At 45.7% G+C, this 23022-nt stretch overlaps 1 protein-coding gene across 1 annotated transcript in view; it reads left to right on the top strand.

Annotated features, from left to right (window-relative positions):
- Positions 1-23022, top strand: part of tmem8b (transmembrane protein 8B) — a 99962-nt gene that overhangs the window by 2952 nt on the left and 73988 nt on the right. Inside the window, exons 3-5 of the mRNA XM_056280404.1 lie at positions 958-1165; positions 12003-12136; positions 15032-15300. Of these exons, the coding sequence (XP_056136379.1) occupies positions 958-1165; positions 12003-12136; positions 15032-15300 (611 nt within the window). The remainder of the gene's footprint in view (positions 1-957; positions 1166-12002; positions 12137-15031; positions 15301-23022) is intronic.

The raw sequence follows: 23022 nt of genomic DNA, 5'->3' as shown, positions 1-23022 counted from the left end.
TTGATCGCTCATAAACTGGCAGAACTAATTCAGTTTTGGCTTTGTTTAGTGTTTTTAGACCCCCCCCCCGTTTTTTCTCCCAGTTGTATCCGGCTAATTACCCCACTCTTCCGAGCCGTCCCGGGCTCTGCTCCACCCCCTTCTGCTGATCCGGGGAGGGATGTGGACTACCACATGTCTCCTCCCATACATGTGGAGTCACCGGCCGCTTCTTTTCCCCTGACAGTGAGGAGTTTCACCAGGGGGACGTAGCACGTGGGAGGACAGTTCCCTTGTGATGGGGACAACATCTTAACATCTGGATCTGCAAGACTGGAGGCGGGCGATATCTGTGTTGGTGCTCATGCTAGTGCCACGTTAACATCGTTGTCTACTCTGACAGTCACATGGTCTGGTTTACTGGTTTTGTGTTTCGGAGATAGCTCAGTTGTCTTCACGTTCAGACCAGAACTGCAACCCTAATGTTTCCCCACACCACCACCAAGTGAAGAGGGTAGGATTCGGTTTTTCTATTTATCTTTTTTTTAAAAGACCTCCCCATCGTTCAGCTTCTCTCAGCCGATCGGTTTTTCTAACACATGTGACGTCATTAGACACTCATTTACATACAGCCAATCGGATCAAATTATAAACATACGAAACCCCGCCCACGCTTGTTTATATTTGTCACTCAGAGGTCAGCTCATGAATATTAATGAAGACAAGACCACTTGCTCCCAGCTCTTGAGAGAATTAAGAACAGTAAATAAAAGAAAGAAGAAACCCTTAACATCGCCATTTAAAAATACAAGACAATCGTGCTGAATGTTTTGTTGTGTCGTGTGACTCGTGTTCAACTTGTTTAGACATGGAAATTCAAATCTGATTATTGATTTTGGTCCAGCTTAACGAAGTGCTTAACACCCCCCCCCCCCCCCGCAGTCATTTGATTTTGGTTCTTGGTTTGGTGATGCACAGGTACTTCAGGTCCGGGGCGCCTCCTGTAATCAACCCCCTGTACACCCACTTTCCTCGGGATACAGTTGTCCCAGGGTCCTTCGCCGTCACCCTGACCTGGACTCTTCCGAACCGAACCACAGGAGCGTTCAACGTGACAAGCCCGCTCCCCGGAGACTGGTTCCTGGCTGCACATCTACCCAAGGATGAAGGGAAGATCTCAGTCAAGGTGAAGCTATCCTTTTGTTTGAGTAGTGGTGTCTGCATGTGACAGCATTTCCTCTGTGGCTGTTTAAGGCTGAGATCTGTGATTTCCCCGACCTGTCCCTCCCTCCCTCCCTCCCTCCCTCCCTCTCTCTGGCTGGCTGTCAGGACTACAAACCAGGTGCACCAGCCATGCTGGCTGGTGTGCCGTCAGCTCAGCAGTAAACACTTACCACCTTTGTAAAAATGGATCCTGGGAGGTGGTCCGGGTGGCGTAGTGGTCTACTCCGTTGCCTACCAACATGGGGATCGCTGGTTCGACTCCCCGTGTTACCTCCAGCTTGGTCGGACGTCCCTACAGACACAGTTGGCCGTGTCTGCGGGTGGGAAGCCGGGTGTGGGTATGTGTCCTGGTCACTGCACTAGCGCCTCCTCTGGTTGGTCGGGGCACGTGTTCAGGGGGGAGGAGGAACTGGGGGGAATAGCGTGATCCTCTCATGCGCTATGTCCCCCTGGTGAAACTCCTCACTGTCAGGTGAAAAGAAGCAGCTGGTGACTCCACATGTATGGGAGGAGGCATGTGGTAGTCTGCAGCCCTCCCCGGACCGGCAGAGGGGGCGGAGCAGAGACCGGGACGGCTCAGAAGAGTGGGGTAATTGGCCAAATAGGACTGGGGAGAAGGGGGAGGGGTCCTGGGACCAAAGGTAACACAGTCTCATGTGTTATAATCTGCACGTGAAGGCGGCTGTACTTTAACACTGATGGTGGAATGGGTAAATTAGCTTTCCAACAGAAAAACTGCCGCGTTGTCGTCACGATTCTTGTTTGAGTGGGAACGTGTTTGCTGCTGCACCGGTGTTGTCCGACATGGGCGAACATCTCAACAGCGGTGTATGGAGAGGGTGCCCAGCTCTTGTAGAGATACCAGGTAGTATTATGTTACCTCACTCCATGGTGTGAGTGGATAAATAACTGTTCACTAATGGAGAAAAGTCACAGATCTGAGCTTTAGGTGCCTTTCAGGTGAGAAAGAAAGTGTGTGTGAAAACCAAACTGGAGTGGTGATTAGTGTTAGTGCTCCACCCCGTGTGGCTGGGTGTTGAAGGGATGCGTAAAGAGGCATAAGAGTGTCAGACAGTTTCCTCCTTGTCTCTTGTTCGCCTATCTGCCCACATCAGCACCTGCTGATTACCGTTTCAGGCAATTTGTTGTCACTGGTGTAGTGTTTGTCAGTTGGTTGTGCAATCCCTGTGGCTCCTGCTGATAACTGTAAAGCTCAAAGGTGCATGGGTATTACACGAAGGCAAGTTGTGCTCCCACCCTGGCCCTCGTATCAGCAGTGGCGCGCCGAGCCCCTTGGCTGCATGCTAGACCCTGGAGATGTGTTGTACGTGCCGAGACACGCCAAAGCCCGATCTAAAGCACCGAATTTGTGATTTACTTAACCAGTATAATCCGTATTATCATAAGTATAATCCGTATCATCATAGTACTGTGTTGAAGGTGTGATTGTATTTGTCAGAAAAGAAATCCATCCATCCATCCATCCATCCATCCATCCATCCATCCAGCCCTTCTCCAAACCACTTATCCTGCTCTCAGGGTCGTGGGGGCGCTGGAGCCTATCCCAGCAGTCACTGGGCGGTGGGCGAAATCCATATACTTTAATTTACTTTAATATACTTTTAATATACTTTTTAATATACTTAATTTTTAATACTTTTAATATACTTAAATCTTTAATACATTTTTTTAATATATCAAATCAAATCAAGTCAATGTTATTTGTGTAGCCCAGTATCACACGTTACACATGTGCCTCAGGGGGCTTTACAGCAACACAGCATCCTGTCCTGAGACCCCCTCATCGGATAAGGAACACCTCCCTAAAAACCTTTAACAGGGAGGAAAACAGGAAGGAAGCTCAGGGAGAGCAGCAGAGGAGGATCCCTCCCCCAAGACGCACAACGTGCAATGCTGTTGTGTTTACACAATCTACACAATACAACACTGAAAGAGGATAACAGAATTATAATGGAATTATAAAATGTGTGAAGAATATGATGAGGAGGATGCCAAGCAGTGTCCAGACACCACCAACAGTCCAGGACCCGAGCCACGCCACCACCATCACCATATAAGAAAAATTATATGGATTTATAACAAGAAGATGTGATGAGGGGAAGGGCAGGCAGCATCCAAGTGGCGACCATCATCACCACGGAGACCCGGGAGGAGAACGGACTGCACGTGCACACCAGGGAGACTCACATGACACCAGAAGAGAAAGGAGAAGACGTCATTCAGAGAGAGAGAAAAGACATGTGAGGGAAGAGAACAGTTTGCAGTAGTCATTAGTCATAATCAAGTCATCAATTAGTCATATACTTATTTTTTTATTTTTAATATACTTCATTTAAAAAAAAAATGAATATACTTTCTATGTATTCTAATATACTTTTTTAACATACTTTAATGCATATACTTTTGAGAAATCCATATACTTTAATTTAAAAGTAAAATGCACATGTTTTACTTTCGTCACAAGCCTGTGTCGTGTGTTGGAGGTGTGTGTCTGTGTGTGTCCCAGTGTGTACTCATTGTAGTTATTGGGGTTTCTCTGTGTCTGTGTAAACTGGATGCTGGTAAGTGGAGCTTGGATGCTTTGGTCTGATAGCAGGCGGTGCTTTGTCCAGACACCTTCAGTACCACTGAAGCGTCGAGGACACCGGTAATGGCTGAGGCCGCCTTGTGTTGACAAAGGCAGCCGTTTGCGCTGGGCGGAGAGGACTGGGGGGGGGGGGGGGGTTATTAGCAGTTATGGCCATCATACGAGTCATTCCCAATGGCAGAAAAATGGCAGTTAAATGTGTCTAAATCATGTTTTTGGGACTCCCGTCAGGTTGAGACCACACGGGTTCTGGTCAGAGTCACGGTGACGGGAAGGCAACGGCGGGTCACTGTGGTGGCAACAACGTCGGTCAAGTGCTCAGTGGCTGTACTTGATTGGAAAGTATTTAAGGATTTAGCAATAGATGACAAAGGGGCAGTGACGGATGATGGTTTAACAGATTCGATAATTCACTTGCTTCGACATTCTGCGATGTTGTAGCCATTACAGCTCTCGCACGAGATCCCTCTATGGATGGAGCATAGTGTCCTCTTTTGAGGACATATTTCTCATCAATATTATTTTTGAGGGGGTTGGCGGCAGTAACATCTCTTTCACGTACCGTATGGAAAAGCGTGTTGCTTAATAACTCAGAAAAATAATTTTTCACTTGACTGGGTCTTTAATAAGGGACCCATTTGCCCAGAAAATAATCTTGGTCCCTATCCAGGCACATTTTCCTTCATTTTCATGTTGGACTTGGTGCACAGACTCTTGCTGTGAAGTCATTTCCCAGCATCCTACGGAGCAGAGCTGGGTGTACTGGGTGAATATTGCACTATGGGACGGGGCAAATGGACTGAATAATGTCAATCTGGGAGGAAGCCGTCTTTATGCAACTGAAAGGGACAAAGGAAGTGGGGGAACTATTCCCTTTTGTTTTGTGGCCGTGTGCTGTGGGGGAATGCTGACAGCCTGGGCGTTCTGATGGCAAAACAATAACACAAATAGATTTTGACAGTACTCAGAAAAAATAGTGGGGGACAGGGGTGGGGAAGCAATTTTAAAAGTGTAGGGGTTCTAGGGGTGGGGCATGAGTACTGCAACCCCCCGCCTTAGGCCCCCATTCCAGTCTCCACAACATGGCAAATAAAAAGGAATGCCATGCATTTCTACATTTTCTGCACCACCATATGCAAATAATATTGAGTTCACAATGTACGTTGTGGGGCTCCTTTGTCCTCCTGACTCCTGGACCCTGCTGCCTCATAAATGTTCTACATATAACGTGAAAAAACAAAACACTGATTTACATATTGGCTCTCAATATTAATATTCCTGTGCGTTTTCTCTCTACCACAAACACACTAACATGTCCGCTGCGTTAACTATCAGATGAGGCCAAACCTTAAAATGAGTTCATCTGACTGTTGCCCTGTGCAACATCAACTTCTTCCTCTCATTCAGCTTGATGCCTGATGTGACTGCCGGTCCTAAACCAGCAGAACACGGCAGTAACAGGGATGAGGTGACGTAGGAAAAACGAAGGTTTCTTTTAAACTCAAACAAATATGGTCCACCTACACAGCATTAGCGTAAGAACAACATCAACGCATGACTATAAAACTAAACTGCAAGCTAGTTTTCTGTTTCCTTCCAAAGCAAAGACCCAGCAAGCCCATGTCCCTATAACTCCACTTACATGACTACTTCACTTGAAAAAGGAGTCCGTCTTCTTCTGCCTTTTCCTTCTGTGCCTTTCCTCGTATCTTGCTCAACAAAAAGCACAATGACAATGTTTAACAATCTCAAACTCACTGGATGTCTGGAGCAAACCATCACTAACGCTAGCACATATTCGGGCTAGCACATATTCAGGCTAGCACATATTCAGGCTAGTACATACTTCAGGCTAGCACATACTTCAGGCTAGCACATATTCAGGCTAGCACATACTTCAGGCTAGCACATATTCAGGCTAGCACATATTCAGGCTAGCACATACTTCAGGCTAGCCAGCATGGATCTGCTACGCTGCTAGCCTCCTGCTCAGCAGCTTGCTGAGACTAGAGACATTGTAAACCGAGGGTGCAAGAGATGTCCCCAAAAGAGGGGGACATTCAGACTTGAACTTGCTGTCTAGCTTCACAGCTAGAGAGCAAGTCTGAATGTCCCCCCGCTGCCAGTCGGTTTCAGGCCGAGTGGCAGCAGGGCAGTGGAGAGCAGCTTGGACAGGGCCAATGAATTTAATGTGTTTTTTAACAGATTTGACACAATGACCCCTCCCTGTCCCCCCCTGGTCTCATCTGTTGCCTGCCCTCACCAACTGTCAACTTCACTGCACCTCCCTCCCCCTCCTCCTCCTTACATCCCCCCAGCCTCCAGTGGGGGCTCTACTCCCCACCTGGGATCCTGGACTAATGGCCCTCTCCATCCTGATGCCCCCCCCACCTGTAACACCTACAGTGTGCTTCACAGTTGACCATGTAAGAAGACAGTTGATGAGACTTCATGCAAGCAAGGCGGCAGGCTCGGATGGTGTTAGCCCCAGGGTGCTCAAAGCCTGTGCCCCTCAGTAATGTGGAATGCTTCAGCATGTCTTCAACATGAGCCTTAGACGTCAAAGGGTCCCCATGCTGAGGAAAACATCCTGCCTCGTTCCTGTGCCTAAAACGTCGCATCCCAGGGACTCCAAGGACTACAGACCGGTAGGATTGACTTCACACACCATGAAGACTCTGGAAAGACTCATCCTGGAGCAGCTTTGGCCCAAGGTCAAGCCACACTTAGACCCCCTCCAGTCCGCCTACCAACCCTGACTGGGAGTTCAGTATGCCATCATTTTCCTGCCTAACTGTGCCTACGCCCACCTGGATAAGCCAGCAAGCACTGTGAGGGTCATGTTCTTTGCCTTTTCCAGTGCCTTCAACACCATCTGGCCAGTTCTACTGGGTCAGAAGCTGACAGCAATGCAGGTAGATGCCCCCCTTGTGTCCTGGATTGTTGACTACCTTACTGGTAGACCACAGTATGTGTGCTTGCAACACTGTGTGTCAGACAGAGTGGTCAGCAACACTGGGGCTCCGCAGGGGACAGTCCAGTCTCCCTTCCTTTTCACCCTCAACACCACGGATTTCAACTACCACACAGAGTCCTCCCATCTTCAGAAGTTCTCTGATGACTCTGCTGTAGTCGGATGCATCAGGAAGGGTGAGGAGGCTGAGTACAGGGCTGTGGTGGGAAACCTTGTCACGTGGTGTAAGCAGAACAATCTGCAGCTCAAGGTGACTAAGACAAAGGAGCTGGTTGTTGACCTGAGGAGGGACATGACACCAGTGTCCCCTGTCTCCATTCAGGGGGTCAGTGTGGACACTGTGGAATACTACAAGTACCTGGGGGTGTATATAGACAATAAACTGGACTGGGCTAAGAACACTGATGCCCTCTACAAGAAGGGACAGAGCCGTCTCTACTTTTTGAGGAGGCTGAGGTCCTTCAACATCTGCCAGACAATGCTCAGGATGTGGTGTGAGTCTGTGGTGGCTGTCCCGTTTGCTTCTGTGTGTTGGGGCAGCAGGTTGAGGGTAGCGGATGCAAACAGGCTCAATAAGCTGATCCGCAAGGCCGGTGACGTTGTGGGGGAGGGACTGGATTCTCTGGCGGTGGTTTCTGAGAGGAGGACGTTGTTGAAATTACGTGCCATCATGGACAATGTCTCCCACCCACTCCACTCCATGCTGGTTGGGCACAGGAGTACTTTTAGTAACAGACTCATTCTGCCGAAAAGCACCACAGAGCGCCACAGGAGGTCATTCCTGCCTGTGGCCATCAAACTTTACAACTCCTCCCTCAGACTCAGGCTGTCTGACACTCTGAGTTAATGGTCACTGGACTGACCCTGTTGAGTTTTGTTTGGGCTGCTTGTTGTGTGCTGCAGTAGTGCAGTATAGATAGGGTGTTATGTGCACTATGCTTGTTGATATATTTTGTTCTCATTTCTATTTCTTATTTATCTTTTATTTCTGTTTGTTTCTGTTTCTGTTTTCATATCTTTTATCTTGTTAGGTTTTAGTTATTAGAGCGTGAGTGTCTGTAATAGAACCCAATTTCCCCTCGGGGATGAATAAAGTATTCTGATTCTGAAAATGCTAGCTAGCAGAATAATGTCAGCTGCCATTACTCTGCATTAAGTTTGTTTGCCCCCGTCTTGCATCTGGGATGATTGAGGCAGCACAGCGACTTATGTTGAACACGAGTACGACCAGGATTTCACTCCTACCTAAAACGACCATGAGTGGTCAAAATGACTGCGGGTTTTTAAACTCTATATTCTGTCAAGATAAATACCCAATTGAGATATTAATGCATTACATATGTTAGTATGTTTGTTATGAAATGGCTGACACCAAAATTAACAGTTTAACAACTTTAATACTATTTTTCCAAACAATTTAAAATGGCCGCTGTCCCACGCCTGTAAATACTGCAGCGCCTCGGTGGTAGTCATGGTGCGTCTGTAGCGGCGTCTGTAACCATGCATGTTGGACATCATCACAAATCACGTTTAGACTATTTGTCTGCACTGGAGGGCGCTGGTGTGTTTCTAGGACACAGCAACGAACTTCACGAAGGAAATGGTGCCACCAACACACGTCATAAATACTGACATGACGCGCACCATCACGTGCAAATTACAAGTGGCCATTTTGACCGCTCGTGGTCGTTTTAGGTAGATCTTATCATAACTTTTTTTTGTGCAGTTGCTCTAAAAGTCATTTTAATGCAAATATATGCAATTTTGGGAGCATTCAGGGAGCGGCAGGTCTGTATCCCCCCCCCCACACAAAGTTATTAAACTTTGAACATCCAAAACCACCAAAGTGACGACCTTGGTTAATGACTAATGCTAGCTGACACATCAATCAATCAATCAATCAATCAATCAATCAATCAATCAGTCAAGTTGCATTTTATATAGCGCTTTTCTAGCTGCAACAGCAACTCAAAGCGCTTTACGTTTCTGGTCAAATCTCAGTTTCAGACACCTGCAATAAGACAATGTTACAAAAGAAAATTAGTTAAAAAGCAGTTTCATACCTCTGATCTGTCACTCCCTAATCTGTTCAGCGGTGAGTGACAGAAACCCTGATTCTGAATGCTCGCACTAACTTGTACTTCAGATGTGGTGGATTGGTCAAAAAGCTGTGATTGACTGGATGGCCATTCAATCTAATTTGACGAATAGGTTTTCATGTATGGGGAACTCAGTTTCCTTTCATCGATAACTACTACGACGACGACGACTACTACTACTACTACTACCACTACTTTCGGCTGCTCCCGTTAGGGGGCGCCACAGCAGATCATGTTTCCATCTCTTCCTGTCCTCTGCATCTTCCTCTGTCACACCAGCCACCTGCATGTCCTCCCTCAACACATCCATAAACCTCCTCTTTGGCCTTCCTCTTCTCCTCTTCCCTGGCAGCTCCATATTCAGCATCCTTCTCCCAGTATACCCAGCATCTCTCCTCCACACATGTCCACACCATCTCAATCTTGTCTCTCTTGCTTTGTCTCCAAACCGTCCAACCTGAGCTGTCCCTCTAATATAATCGTTCCTAATCCTGTCCTTCTTCATCGCTCCCAGTGAAAATCTTATCATCTTCATCTCTGCCACCTCCAGCTCCTCCTCCTGTCTTTTCATCAGTGCCACTGTCTCCAAACCATACAACATAGCTGGTCTCACTACCATCTTGTAAACCTTCCCTTTAACTCTTGCTGGTACCCTTCTGTCACACATCACTCCTGACACTCTTCTCCACCCACTCCACCCTGCCTGCACTCTCTTCTTCACCTTTCCTCTGCACTCCCCGTTACTTTGGACAGTTGACCCCAAGTATTTAAGCTCATCCACCTTCGTCACCTCTACTCCTTGCATCCTCATCATTCCACTGTCCTCCCTCTCATTCATGCATAGGTATTCTGTCTTGCTCCTACCGACTTCATCAATGACCACCTCAGGAAAACGTGGAAGGGGAATCATGTTTATGTGAAAGTGCGGGTGTTGCAACACCAGCGGCTGCGACGCCCATGGTGGAGGGCCAAAAAGCCAACAGCACTCTTAAAGACCGACTGAAATCAGTCATCTGGTTTATCTCTTCCTGTCTACCAACCTTGAAAAGGGCATAATAAAACATTTAGCAGGAATTTTGTTATTCGTAAATTAATAATATTGTGACCTTTTTACTTTGTCCATAACTTCTCAATTGTCTCTAAGGACTGTTAGGGCGTGGTCTCATCCTCATTAATATTCATCAGCTGACCTTTAAGTGACACGAAAAAGCAAAAGTGCTAGTAAGGGTGGGCGGGGTTTCATATTTTGATGGTTGATCTGATTGACGGTATGAATGGCTGTCTGGTGACGTCATGATTATCAGTATAAAAGATCGGCTGAGAGAAGCTGAACGAGGTGGAGCCTTGATAAAAGGAAAAAGAACAAAAATGAATGATACCTTTTTATAATTTTGTGTTTGTGTATGTACATATATGTAATTATATATTCAATCATCCATTGAGAGAGTAAAAAATGCAAGATGATTACAGCAATAAGAGATGTTGGAAAATATTTGTGGTTCAGTTTCGGTCTGAGTTTAAACTCGCCAGTCTAAGTAGTGGCTACAAGCTATTGATCCACTCATGGTTTTTCTCTCATTTATCCTGTATTTTTAAAAAGTTTTATAACTTAATGCACTCTGGAAAAGTGGATTATCAGAGTGCAGCTGCAGGTCTGGCTGACAGTCTGTGATAAATCACAGGGTCACATTGGCACCTGTCACCTGACAAGCCACAGTAATGACGAGCTGAGCAGCGAGGGCCAGTGTTCACTCAGCGGGAAGGCAGGATGCCATTATGCACTCAACCAAATTCTATTTCTGAGGATGGCCGGCTGCTTCTTGCAGTCGGTGATACACTTTCCACTGGACCATGTGCACCAGATGTCTGAGCTGCATTGTCTGCCGGTTCCTAAACCGGCAGGCTGGAAAATTCGCAGCCTTCCGTTATTGTATGTCCTATTAACCACAGTCCCCTGACTCCGAGTCACTCAGAACGAGGCAACTTAAAAACTGGCTGCTTTATTCCCCGGTGGGATGGACACAGTGAACACAACGACTTAAATCCGGTATACAGACAAGTTTCACGCCCATGGTCAATTAAAGCTGCTACGAGGAGTTTGGGGTTTTTGGTTGAGTTTGCCCCCCACCCCCCTTGGACAGAAGTGGTAGTGTTTAACAGAAGAACGACTTCATTTCGCAGTATTGCCTGTTGTTGCAAAGATCTACTCCACCCACCCTCTGGTAGCCGGGACGTTTGTTCTGCAGAAAAGAGGGAGGGACGTGCTGTTTGTGAGATGTGCAGCCATGGGGAAATGTTATTTCTAAGTGTGGCTATGTCTGTGTGCCATAAATAACTTGGTCAGATTTGGTGGGGAATCTCACCCGGACACGAGCATTAGTGACATCTAATCTTCTCACTGATGGTGTCAGTTGATTACGTCGGTCATACAGACATCACAATTAAATTGAGACTGATGGAAAATCAGTGGGAAAACTCCTCATAGCAGCCTAATGCAACAAGTCCTCCAACCCATCCGACCACATAGGTCGTTTGTCCTCTAATACCACCCACGGCAGCGTTTCCTAAATTAGCGCCCCTACCGGCGGCAGGAGGTATGCCACAGATACTTTTCGCCTCTGTGCTTTGTGGGTTTTTAAAACAACGTGAGAACAATAGAATATGTAGTCAGTGAGTTTGTGTTGTTTCGCCGTCTAGTGTAGTAACTAAGATTGCTACTGGCAGTGTGTTTACCTATGAATGACGTCATAAGAGCTAACTTAACGTTAGCCACAAGTTAGCAAGTCAGCCAGCGTGGACGTTATGACCGCTATGTGACATTACACTTTGCTTTTATTAATATTCCTTCTCACGACAGCTAATGGAAGGAGAAGCTTATTGTTACAGGGGAAGTGACGTAGCATAATTATGGAGGACCGCGAGGAAGTAGCTCAACACGTCACTATAGGTGGTAATTAGCTGCTTGTGCAGACCACCCGTGGGGGGGGGGGGGTTGGTGGAGGACATTGTTGCAGTTGTAGGTGCAGACATCTGCCTCATACATGGGAAAGGTTTGATGAACCATTGGTGAGGTCATCGTTGACGTACCATTTTAATCACTGTTCTCTTCTTAATTTAGGGTTTATATGAAGAATGCCAGTATCTATTCCAACCTCAGCTCATTGTCCAGAGGCTTATTGGGATTTCAGTCCTCTATCCTGGATACTTTATCGACCAGATGATCCCCATCCACAACAGATCTGCACTGTATAAGTAAGTGCTCTCGTTAGGGCTCTAAGAAACTGGGGCTTTGACGCACCATGGGTAATAACATAAGTAATAACATGGGTAATAACATGGGTAATAACATGGGGGATGAGACTACTGAGGAGGAACTCGGTGAGTTCACATTGAGCTGGCTGCTGAATAATTCACCTGGTCATGGAATATCAAACTGAACAATTTGAAGGCCCGTTTCTGCCCTTTTTTCTACAACCCCAGTGCACCTGCTTGCTGCCCATTTATGATTTTGCTGTACTTATCATTTTGAAAATATGTAAATTCCATGTACGTCTCAGCACGTTTATCAGCTCCCCCGTCTCTCTAAAAGTCAAACTGCTCATTTGAGAAATGTGAATTTTTTTTAAGAGTTTGCGTTCATTCTCTACAAAATCATTTGCCCAGGTGCCTAAAGGTACTAATACCCACATCTGCATGCAAGTCAGCACTGCAAACTATTAACAAGATGATAGAAAGTGTGTGGAAATGACAATGATAAATATAGCCGCAAGCGACGATTAATGGGGTCCAAGCAGTATTGCAGCCGCCATGTGTCCGATCTGTTTCATATTTGGTACACGGCTTCTATGGGCCACAAAGAATAAGCCTATCAAGGTTCATGAAAATTAGCCATTCACACTAGCAGATATTAGCTGCTGAATTTTGATTGGCTGTTTGGCAGCCATTTTGGTAATCCAGCCAATCAGCACTTTAGGCAATGTAGCCAAATGGGTCCAAGTATAAGTATACCAAATTTCAGATTTTTTGATCAAGCGGTTTTTGAGATATTGATATGTGTCAGTTGTAGCGCCCCCTATGGACGAAATTTCACAAAACGTGGCATGCTTCCAAAGAATGTTGCGGTGATTGTGCGTGACAAGGTTCATTACGTTGGGACAATCACATCACTAGATATAGGCAATAGAATAACTATGGGCCACACCTTAAATTTTGATTGACATGTTACTTCGAAATGGAATGACATATCAAAATTCGTTTGACAGCTTTTTATCAGCATTGTCTGGAGATGACGCATACCAATTTTTATGCGAATCGGATGAAAAGCCTCAGACAAGTTCATTTTAGTTTCACTTGAAGTTTTTTGAAATTGGTGGGACAATTTGGTAGGCGACATTGGCGCAAATGGGTGCGTTAGATTCGGAAGCTTTCGCAAAAATTCCATAGAGCCCGAGATATGACCCAAAACGTAAATATGCTTATTATAGCGCCCCCTAGAGGTGTGTCAAGGTAATATCTCTACTGTAAGATCGTTAACAGGTCTGGAACTTACCTACCAAGTTTGGTGTCTGTGCAACGTATAGTTTTTGCTGCCCAGACACTTTTAGGGAAGAATTTTGCAGAAACAACAACAATAATAATAATAACTAGATACGACAATGTCGGATTACTTGGGTCGCCTGTGTCCTAGACGATTACCATAATTCTTTAAAATGTCGTAACACTTCCACTGCTTCAGAAACATGTGCCAGTTTCCAAAACTGGACCAGACGGTGTGTGAGTTCTTGCGTCCTAGCCGACTGCCGTAAAAAGAGAAAGTATGTCGTTATACCCAGGTGGTGTCCTGGCGTGTGGTATGTAGAGCTGCAGCGCTTCCACACCAAATAAGTCAAAATAGCGGGCAAACTATATGACTGACATAGGTGGTCCCAATAGTAAAGTTGTTGAGCACATTGAGATGCATGGGTCGATTAAGTTTTGTGTTGATCTGACTTATGCTGTGGGAGTTATGGCCTTTTCAGCATGACCCTTTGCTATAGCGCCACCATCTGGCTGACATGGGTGATTTGTGGTGCCTGAGTAGTGGGGGGGCCATAGGAATCCACGTACCAAAGTTGGTTGGTCTAGGACTTAGGGTTGCTGAGCCTCACACACTTTTAGCGGAGAAAAATAATAATAATCCTAACAAATACAATAGGGGGTTCCACCAGCTTCGCTGCTTGGACCCCTAATTATAATAATCTTCATTTGTGTTGAACTTTTCACTGAGAGAAATGCAGCAATTCTTGCTTTTACGTCACAGCGTTACTTCCCCCGGCGTAAGCTGCCGAAGGCGTGGCTGGTCACAGTGCTGCTGTAACAGAGGTTGCCTCTTGTATAGCGGAACCACTTCATAGTTCTGAAATCCATGATGTACTCAATAGAAATATCAAATGCTGTGTTGCGCTGTCATAAAATGTCAAGAAATACCAGAAATCACCACTCAGTCATGACAAATCCAATCAGAATCATCATGGCTGATTCTGAAACATCTGCCGTGTGTTTACCAAATGACTTAGGAAAAGCCAGGTGATTGAAATGACTGGAAATCCCAGGTAAAACCAAGTTAAATGGAAGGCCATCCCAGACAGCAAACTGAAACTGGGCCGGATCCAGGCCAGTTGTATCACAGCATCTGGCATGGAGCCGCAAAATGGATCTGCCCCAGTGTCTTTATGCACAACGGGCCAATACCGGCGCGGATCCGGTTTACGGATCTGTACCAGCTGTGGGCCGTGACTGGCCCAGATCCATGCCATAGCTGTGAACTTAAAAATGGGTTCTGACTTTAGGAGGCTACACTCTGGCCAGAGGCGTGGGGCGGCCTATGGAAGGATGTGATTCCCATGCGGATCTGCTGGACTGTGGGCAGATCCGGCCCAGCATCAGGTGCTGTGAGGGATGATTCTGTGGTTGGTGACGTCATTGTGATCTGTTTGGAGAGTTTTCATCTCACTTATTTGGTATTTGTCAACACGTGTTCAAGAAAAATGACTGGAATGAAAATGGTAACTGGAAATAATATATGTCCTGTATGATTTGTCACATATTACACGTTTGTACTGATGTACTTACCGAAGGATTTGTGCGTGTGCGTGCGTGTGTGTGCAGAGTGTTTATTCCCAGCTATACTTCCAAGGTCAAGGTTCAGCTGGTGAACTGCAGTACCAAGAACAAGAGCAGCAACAGCTGCCCCGTGGTTCTGAAGATAAGGGCGCGGGCGCCACCCATACACAACTCAAGTGCCCTCGACTGTCGGGAGTGGAACCCGTGTGAACTCGACATGCTGCCCCCTGCCTGGGAGCAGTGGTACTACATCCTTGTGGACCGATACCTCAGCAACTCAGATGTCTACTTTCGCATTGGTGTTCAGGTCAAAGGTGAGGAGGGCAAAATGTTGCTTGATCAATACCTTTGTCTATCAATCAATCAAATCTTACTTTATTCAGACACATAGGTAGGTCCACATTAAAAACAAAAATACAACACAGGACAAGAACACAAAAATATAGCTAACAGCAGTTCACAAGTCCACAATGATTAAAACCCATACAGACATTTGTTCCAGTGTTTCCGGAAACAAGAGGAGTACCTGGTGTCATTTGTGTAGGCTCGGTTAGGAGCATTATAATTACAGTTTTGGAGTCAGTTAATCAACACGTAAATTTATATATAAAAATCCTCAACACAGCATGAAAAGTGGGAACATTACGAGTCACAAACACGTGACTTGCACTTGTCCATCTTGGACGCTTGAGCAAGACTCTGAATGCATCATGATATGCTGCCTGCAGCTTTTTCTCTTCTGCTTTGCTATAACTGCACCACAAGTGGGCTGTACAGAGTGGAGTACCGTAGGCCCTAAAAAGAGCAGTTTTAACATCATCTGTACCCATGAAATTTGCATGCCAGCATATTGGCTTGTGCCTTTGTATTCTCATGCTGAAGGAATTTCATTTCTGGCATAACTGGCAGCAAATTTTGAATTGACCTTCCTTATCTCTGCCAGGCAGTAGCCTGGAGGGCGTTATGCGCATGCGTGTGTCCGCGGCTAATCTCACAAACTACTGGACCTCTCAGCCTAAAAGTTTTTGTGCATAGTTATGAGTGCATGATGAAGAACCTCTCATGGTTGCGGGAATTCGAAACCTTTGAAAAATGTCTGTTCTTGCTATCACCGCTCCCTCCCAGATAGCAAAATTGCTGTGGCCTGGACCCGTCCCACACCAACACTTTCATCCGGCCCACATACCGCATGGAATGATGGCACTTGGGTGGTCCACTCCTGTTTGCCAGATCTGGGCCAGAACCAAGCCATAGCAATGCCACACGTGCCACATATTTGCCAGAGGTGGCCCATATTTGTTTTGTGATGTTTGGGCCATGTTCACCATTTACCACAAGGGCCACTTCAGGGTCACATCCAGATCACATGTTGTCCAGAGCACTGCATCTTTGCCAGAAAAGGCCCACATTTGATTTGGCATATCTGGGCCATATTTGCTATGATGCATGTGGGCCACTTCAGGCTCACATCCATTTTGTCAGGGCCAGAAGAAGGCCATCAGTGCCACATCATTGCCTGAAGTGGCCCACATCCGGATGCTATCTGGGCTCTCTCCATTCACGCTGTAGCTCATTCGACCAACGCTGCTCACCATCACTGCCCAATCTGAGTCAACCGTGCATGTGTGACTCACATCTACAGTTGAGTCAGATCGGGGAGACAGTGTCAAAACCAAAACATTATGTATTCAGTTATGAGTCTTGAACGTAAACGAGAAGTCGATCGTATTTCCCAAGCCAGCAAATCATTCACCGCTGATGTCAGCACAGGAGAACTAGAGGAACACTGGATGAACCAAAAATAATTGGTCTTGTTCCCCTCGCTGCCACCCGGAAGTGCCATAGTCTCCAATCAAAGGTGCAATCAGTTCATCTGGATACAACGTTTATTGACAGATATGTTTCATCACTCAACTAAGTGACCTCTTCAGTCACTTAGTTGAGTGATGAAACATATTTGTCAATAAACGTTGTATCCAGATGAACTGACTCAACCTTCTTGGATTTTTTTACCTGGATTAATGAGCATGCATCAAGACATAGTCTCCAATTTTAAAACGCCGCTATAAAAATACATTTTCAAGAGTAGGATTAATCAGTCACAGCTGGACATCATCTCAGTAGCTTCAATAAAACATTTCCCATGGCTGGGCTGTGTTTTCTTACCGGTGTTTTATGAATGAAAGTCCATCAGCAGGGCAGCCATTCACCTGCGTTCACCTTATATCATGAAAACCGTGACAGTTAAACACGTTTGAAGTCTTTTAGTAAGGGCTTTGAAGTTATGATAGTCCGGCCTCTGTCATTTCATAGCAGACTTGATCACGTTCATGGAGGGTCCGTCTAGCAGGCGGCACATCCACAGACTGACAGGCAAAGCGTTTTTATCAGGTAGATTTCTTTAGCTTGCATGCTGCATATTAACAACCCCCCCCCCCCCCCATATTTCCCATACAATTGACTTTGGGCGCTGCACAAAAGTCTTATAATGAAAGGAAAAACACTAGTTTTTCTGTCCGTGTGTGCCTTTATTTCCCTTCTCCTGGTAGGTGAAAAAAGGGTTTGCGACCAACTCCGAACACCAGAGAAGGGTAGATAGGTATGCCTGGCGGGGAGATCTGCAGTCTACTGAGTGTGCTCCTCTAGTTCCTAATTTCTCCCACAATAGTCCTGTTCTGTAGGTGAAAGCTCTGTCACTTGAAGGTGCTCTGTGTGATATTCAGCTTTCCTGAAGCACACTATGACTAGAAAATGTGCGCCTGGGTTGCTGACTGGTACTGATGGAAACAAAGTAAACCTCCCAACCCTTGGATTTATAGCCTGCGAAGCCAGCCCAAAGCTTCATTCATTGTGAGTCAAGGCTTCGGTAGGCATACGTTTGTGTTAGGGAGGTTTTCACTGGGCTGGGATTAAAATTGCTTTGTGGACGACTGGATCGGTCTTTCATCAGTCAGAGTTGCAAACACCATGACGTAGGAGCAGAATGTCCCATTTCCAAACACACTAGTCTGCTGGTAGTGAACACCACTACCGCCAGCAGGTCAGTCCATGTAGGTAGTTACTACGTGAAAGTCTCTGAATAAACTGATTCTATAGCAGCATCAATGCTAACTTCTCCTAACACAGCCATTACAAAAGTTCATGTACAAAATATGGCGCTAATCACTGCCATCTTGCTCTGAACTGCTCTGCATAGTTCACCGATTGATCGGACTTCCAGCTGCCGTACAACTGATTCTTAATGGATCCTTTCCAGGCTGCTGTCTCGTAGTGAAGTGAGCTGAGCTGACGAGACTTAGCCTGGCTTCTCCACGCCATTGGATTCCTGCATTCAAAAACAAAGGGAGCTGGGCCACCTGAGTTGTTCTTGTTTTGACACTCCATCCCCCCCAAAGACTTTGCACAATTTTCTGAGGACTGCGAGTACAAACCAGTGATTGCAACCAACGACATCTACTGTCAGCAAATGCATAGGTCCCACTCTTTTTAGGAAATCTTTTTAGAAGGCCCTTTTTTTGGGGGGGGGGGCTTTTCCATGACTTTTGCTTGGTTATACATGAAAGCCATTGCTGACAGAAAGTCATATTATTCAGTATTAACTATCAGTGGCAATCTCAACAGTCTCAACTGAACACACGGCCCTAACATCACACGCTGATGTGACATCTCAGCTCAAGATTTGTGCAGAAATATGCCATCTGTAATCTGACGTCACAATTTTCCATGACCTAAAATTATATTTCCAGGACGTCTGATCATTAGCATTTTCCATGAGTGGAAAATTAGCCTTTAAATTTCCAGCTTTTTCAGGACGTGTGCTGTGTGTTCACGACCTTTCTGCTGGAGTTGGTTTGTCTTGTTTGCTTTGATTTGTTGTTGTCGTTCACATTCCTGAATGATGGCAGTCGACTCAGGACACGTAGGAGCAAACAGATAGTGTCTCTGTCAACCTGAGTTTGCAGAGAAGAGAAAACACCAATGTAATGTTGAGTGGTCTGATAGTCTGGGTATATACCGTGTCATCATGGTGGCTTGGCCATTGTTGGATGTGGAGTAACAGCATATAAATTTACTTTTCAGCTTTCAGTTCAATACTATACACATATATGGGGATTTCAAGTTACAGCACCATACTGGAACCATGTATGAGTCCAAATACTGATGCACTTTTGGTGCCATGTAATACATATGTACTAAGTCTGGTTTTTTTGTTATTCTCCTGCTTGCTTTACTAATTTAGTGTCTGTTTGAAATAGTTTGCAAATTAAAAAAAAATCATTTAACCAAATATCCATATAATATGATGGGCTGTGATGGACTGGCAGCCTGTCCAGGGTGTCTCCCCGCCTGCCGCCCAATGACTGCTGGGATAGGCTCCAGCATCCCCGTGACCCCAATTGGGATAAGTGGTTTGGATAATGAATGGATAATGGATCCATATAATACATTTTCCCCTTTTCAGTTTTGGAACAAATAACATTAATCAATCAATCAATCAATCAAGTTGCATTTTATATAGCATTTTTCTCGCTGCAACAGCCACTCAAAGCGCTTTACATTTCTGGTCAGATCCGAATTTCAGACACCTGTTATAATAGAACACAAGCTGTTTTCTGTACAGTCGCTACCCATTTCATATGCAAGTGAGTTGAAGTCCTTTCTCACCATCCAGTCAAAGACTGAGCAAATCACTCCCAAACCAATTCACGGCAGCAAATTAAGTACATTAATAAAAATAAAGCTGAATACTGGGGGCGCCCGGGCAGCATAGCGGTCTATTCCGTTGCCTACCAACATTGGGATCGGCGGTTCGAGTCCCTGTGTTGCCTCGGGCTTGGTCGGGCACCCCTGCAGACACAATCTGACAATTGGCCGTGTCTGCGCGTGGGAAGGCGGATGTGGGTATGTGTCTGGTCGCTGCACTAGCGCCTCCTCTGGTTGATCGGCGCGCATGTTGGGAGGGGGAACTGGGGGGAATAGCGTGATCCTCCCACACGCTATGTCCCCCTGGTGAAACTCCTCACTGTCAGGTGAAAAGAAGCGGCTGGCGACTCCACATGTATGGGAGGAGGCATGTGGTAGTCTGCAGCCCTCCTCAGATCAGCAGAGGGGGTGGAGCAGAGACCGGGACGGCTCGGAAGAGTGGGGTAACTGGCCAGATACAATTGGGGAGGAAAAGGGGGGGGGGGTCCAACAAAAAAAAAAGAAGCTGAATACTGAACTACTTTTCACTTCTCAGGCTGAGGGACATGCTCTCTCTGGCAACATAAAACAATTTGTGACGGCACCTGAAACGCCTGTCCCATCACTGGGAGTGCTGCTTTGTATGGGAATCCGAGAACAATGAAACTGCCGGGGGATTTCATTGTTTTACGGACCTTGCCAATATTTGCCCCACTATGTCAAACATTGGCAAGGTTGCCTGTTCCCAACGAACATACATTTTCCATTTACATGCCATACTTTGCGAGCATTCACTTGCAGCGTCCAATGATTACACACCCATAACATCAAATACTGCAGCAGTGTGATGTGTGATTGTTTCCCCTCATTCAAAATGAAAATCCCAAATCTCACTTTGAGGGTGTTGCCAGTTGTTTAACCTCCCAGCTATGCCATGCTGAAATCTTTCCTGCACACTGAGTCATGTTGTGAAAGAGAAGAAGAAAGGCAGGACAGGCACACAGACACAGGGTGGAAACATCAAGTGTCTTGTTTAAGGCGAGGCTGGAGACAGAACAGAGGGTATTCTTGTGTGATTGCTAAGAGGCCAGCAGTGCGAGGCTGGAGTGCTACATGCTGCTTCTGAGCTGTGCATTGCTAAGATATTCTTTGTGCTTCCTCCGTGGGGACGGCTCACAAATCAGTGGGAAGTCCACTTCCATGTAGTGATCTCCCTCCTTCTGCTCCACTGTGCTACTGCTGCTGGTAGTGTCGGTGGTGGTGCCGATGCTGCTGGTGGTGGTTATGCACTTTGTCGTCATGGCAACGCAGACACTAATTATTCACACTCTCCCTCTCCCCCCCCTGCCTTGCAGCCATATTTCACTTGACCTTTTGCAGATTTGCTCTGGCGCTGAGGAATGTCTCCATTTCTGAGGAAGACTATTAGATGAAGCCCCCTTTCCAAAGGGTCTCTTGCTGATTTTGTTGTTGTTGCTACACTCAGTTTCCCAACAAACGTGCACACACGCTCACTCAGTTGGTCCAATCCGCTGTTGTCATGGTTGCACGCTAGACAGAAAGTAGTGCAAACTAGGCGGAGCTTTGTCGCTGTAGCATAATTTTGATGCACATATTTTCCTCTTTAATACAAAGACAAAGGACCAAAGAGAAGGAGGAAATAGTTTAAGTTTATGAATTTAAATCACAGCAACCTTAAACCAGTTGAAGGTACAATCCTTAAGTCAAACGTAAACCAAAGGGAAAATATCAAACACAGCATTGGAACCTGCCCTTACTCCCCAACTGACTGACAGGTCTCTTCATACAAGGACTAAGACTAAACAACAACTTCATATTAGTTTGTTTTCTGATGCTGTGAATGGTTTGCTTACATCGGTAATGGTTGTAGATTTGAGTAAAACGGACCCATATTTTCAATTACCATCGGCTGAGGAACAAAACACAAAATGCATATTTCCCATCTGTGACACAAACTATTCAGTTATGTATGCAAATATATCTCCGTTTTATATGGTCAAATAAACAACAGACCCCCACGGGGCTTTAACTCTTACATGGTAGATGTGAGCTATAGTTGTGTGAAAAGACACATTTACAGAACCCCGTCAACCTAACCACACACACAGTAGCACAATCAAACCATAGTATGATCACTTTTAATCTATTTATGTTGTTTATTGATGATTTACCTGCTTTATGTGCCGACATTTTGGGGTTTTTTCCCCCCATCAAGACATGTTTAGAAGAAATAGTCTTAGGAGAGCCTCGGCTACCGTTCCACACACACATCAGATACATGAAACAGTTTCAGAGACAGCACAACATAATGCAAACTAGGCTGAGAAAAGCTTTTTAAAATCCTTTCCCCAGAGAGCTGCCAGTGTTTGACAGTACTGCCAGTTGCTTTCAGTGATCTTTGCTCATTTTGAAGAGCAAAAGCACTGCGCTGTTTATAATTACTGTGTTTTTGTCTCATTAAGAAAAACCACTGTACACCCTTAAACCTGGAGGTTTACATCACGAAGAAGCAGCTGAAGGGGAAAATTTCAAACATTTGCATAAGAGCTGGTTGTGCTGCAAGTAAAGAAATAACGCTGCCATGTTCAAGTGTTTTGTTGAAATCTGTTTGAAGGTTTCTTGCTGTACACCAGCATTTAAAAAGGGACGGCTCGGTTTGTGAGGGTTTAATTATAATCACAGTTTTATGTCTGTGTGTAGTTTGAGGGGATGTTGAACGGTGACTTTAGCCCAGCTTGTGCAAAATTTCAACTCATAAAATTCAAAATAGTTCACAGGGCACACTATAGTAAACCTAAACTTGCCAGGATATACCTGAATATGGCTGACACCTGCGACAGATGTTCTCGGGCTCCTTGTAATCTCACTCATAAGCTCTGGTCATGTCCGAGACTGGGGCAGTACCGGAAATCTTACATTCAAGTCATTTCAGTAATACTAGAACAAGCAATAGAACCATCCCCACTGACTGCTATATTTGGTATACTTGAAGCTGGCAAAAACATGTCAGTAAAGCAAGCCAATATAATCTCGTTCAGCTCTGTAAAAGCCCGTCGGAGAATACTTTTACTACGGAAGAAACCGTTACCCCCATCTCCTACTTCTTGGCTGCGTGATACCGTGTCTGTTTTGGCGTCGGAAGAGATCGAATTCTCCATACGAGGTTCGACAGACGGACAGATTTTACAGTCATTGGCAGCCTCTGATCTCTACTGTTAAGAGTCTGACCTCCCTTTCCCCAGAATGACTACCCAGATGAGACGATTAACACAACGCAACAGCTGAACCCTACAGTTTGGCAGCACACTGAAAATCTTCACATCTCCCAACAA

Source organism: Lampris incognitus, chromosome 1, assembly GCF_029633865.1.
Source record: "Lampris incognitus isolate fLamInc1 chromosome 1, fLamInc1.hap2, whole genome shotgun sequence".
Taxonomy (NCBI): Eukaryota; Metazoa; Chordata; class Actinopteri; order Lampriformes; family Lampridae; genus Lampris; species Lampris incognitus.
The sequence above is the reverse complement of the archived record's forward strand: the minus strand, read 5'-3'. Positions and strand labels throughout refer to the sequence as shown.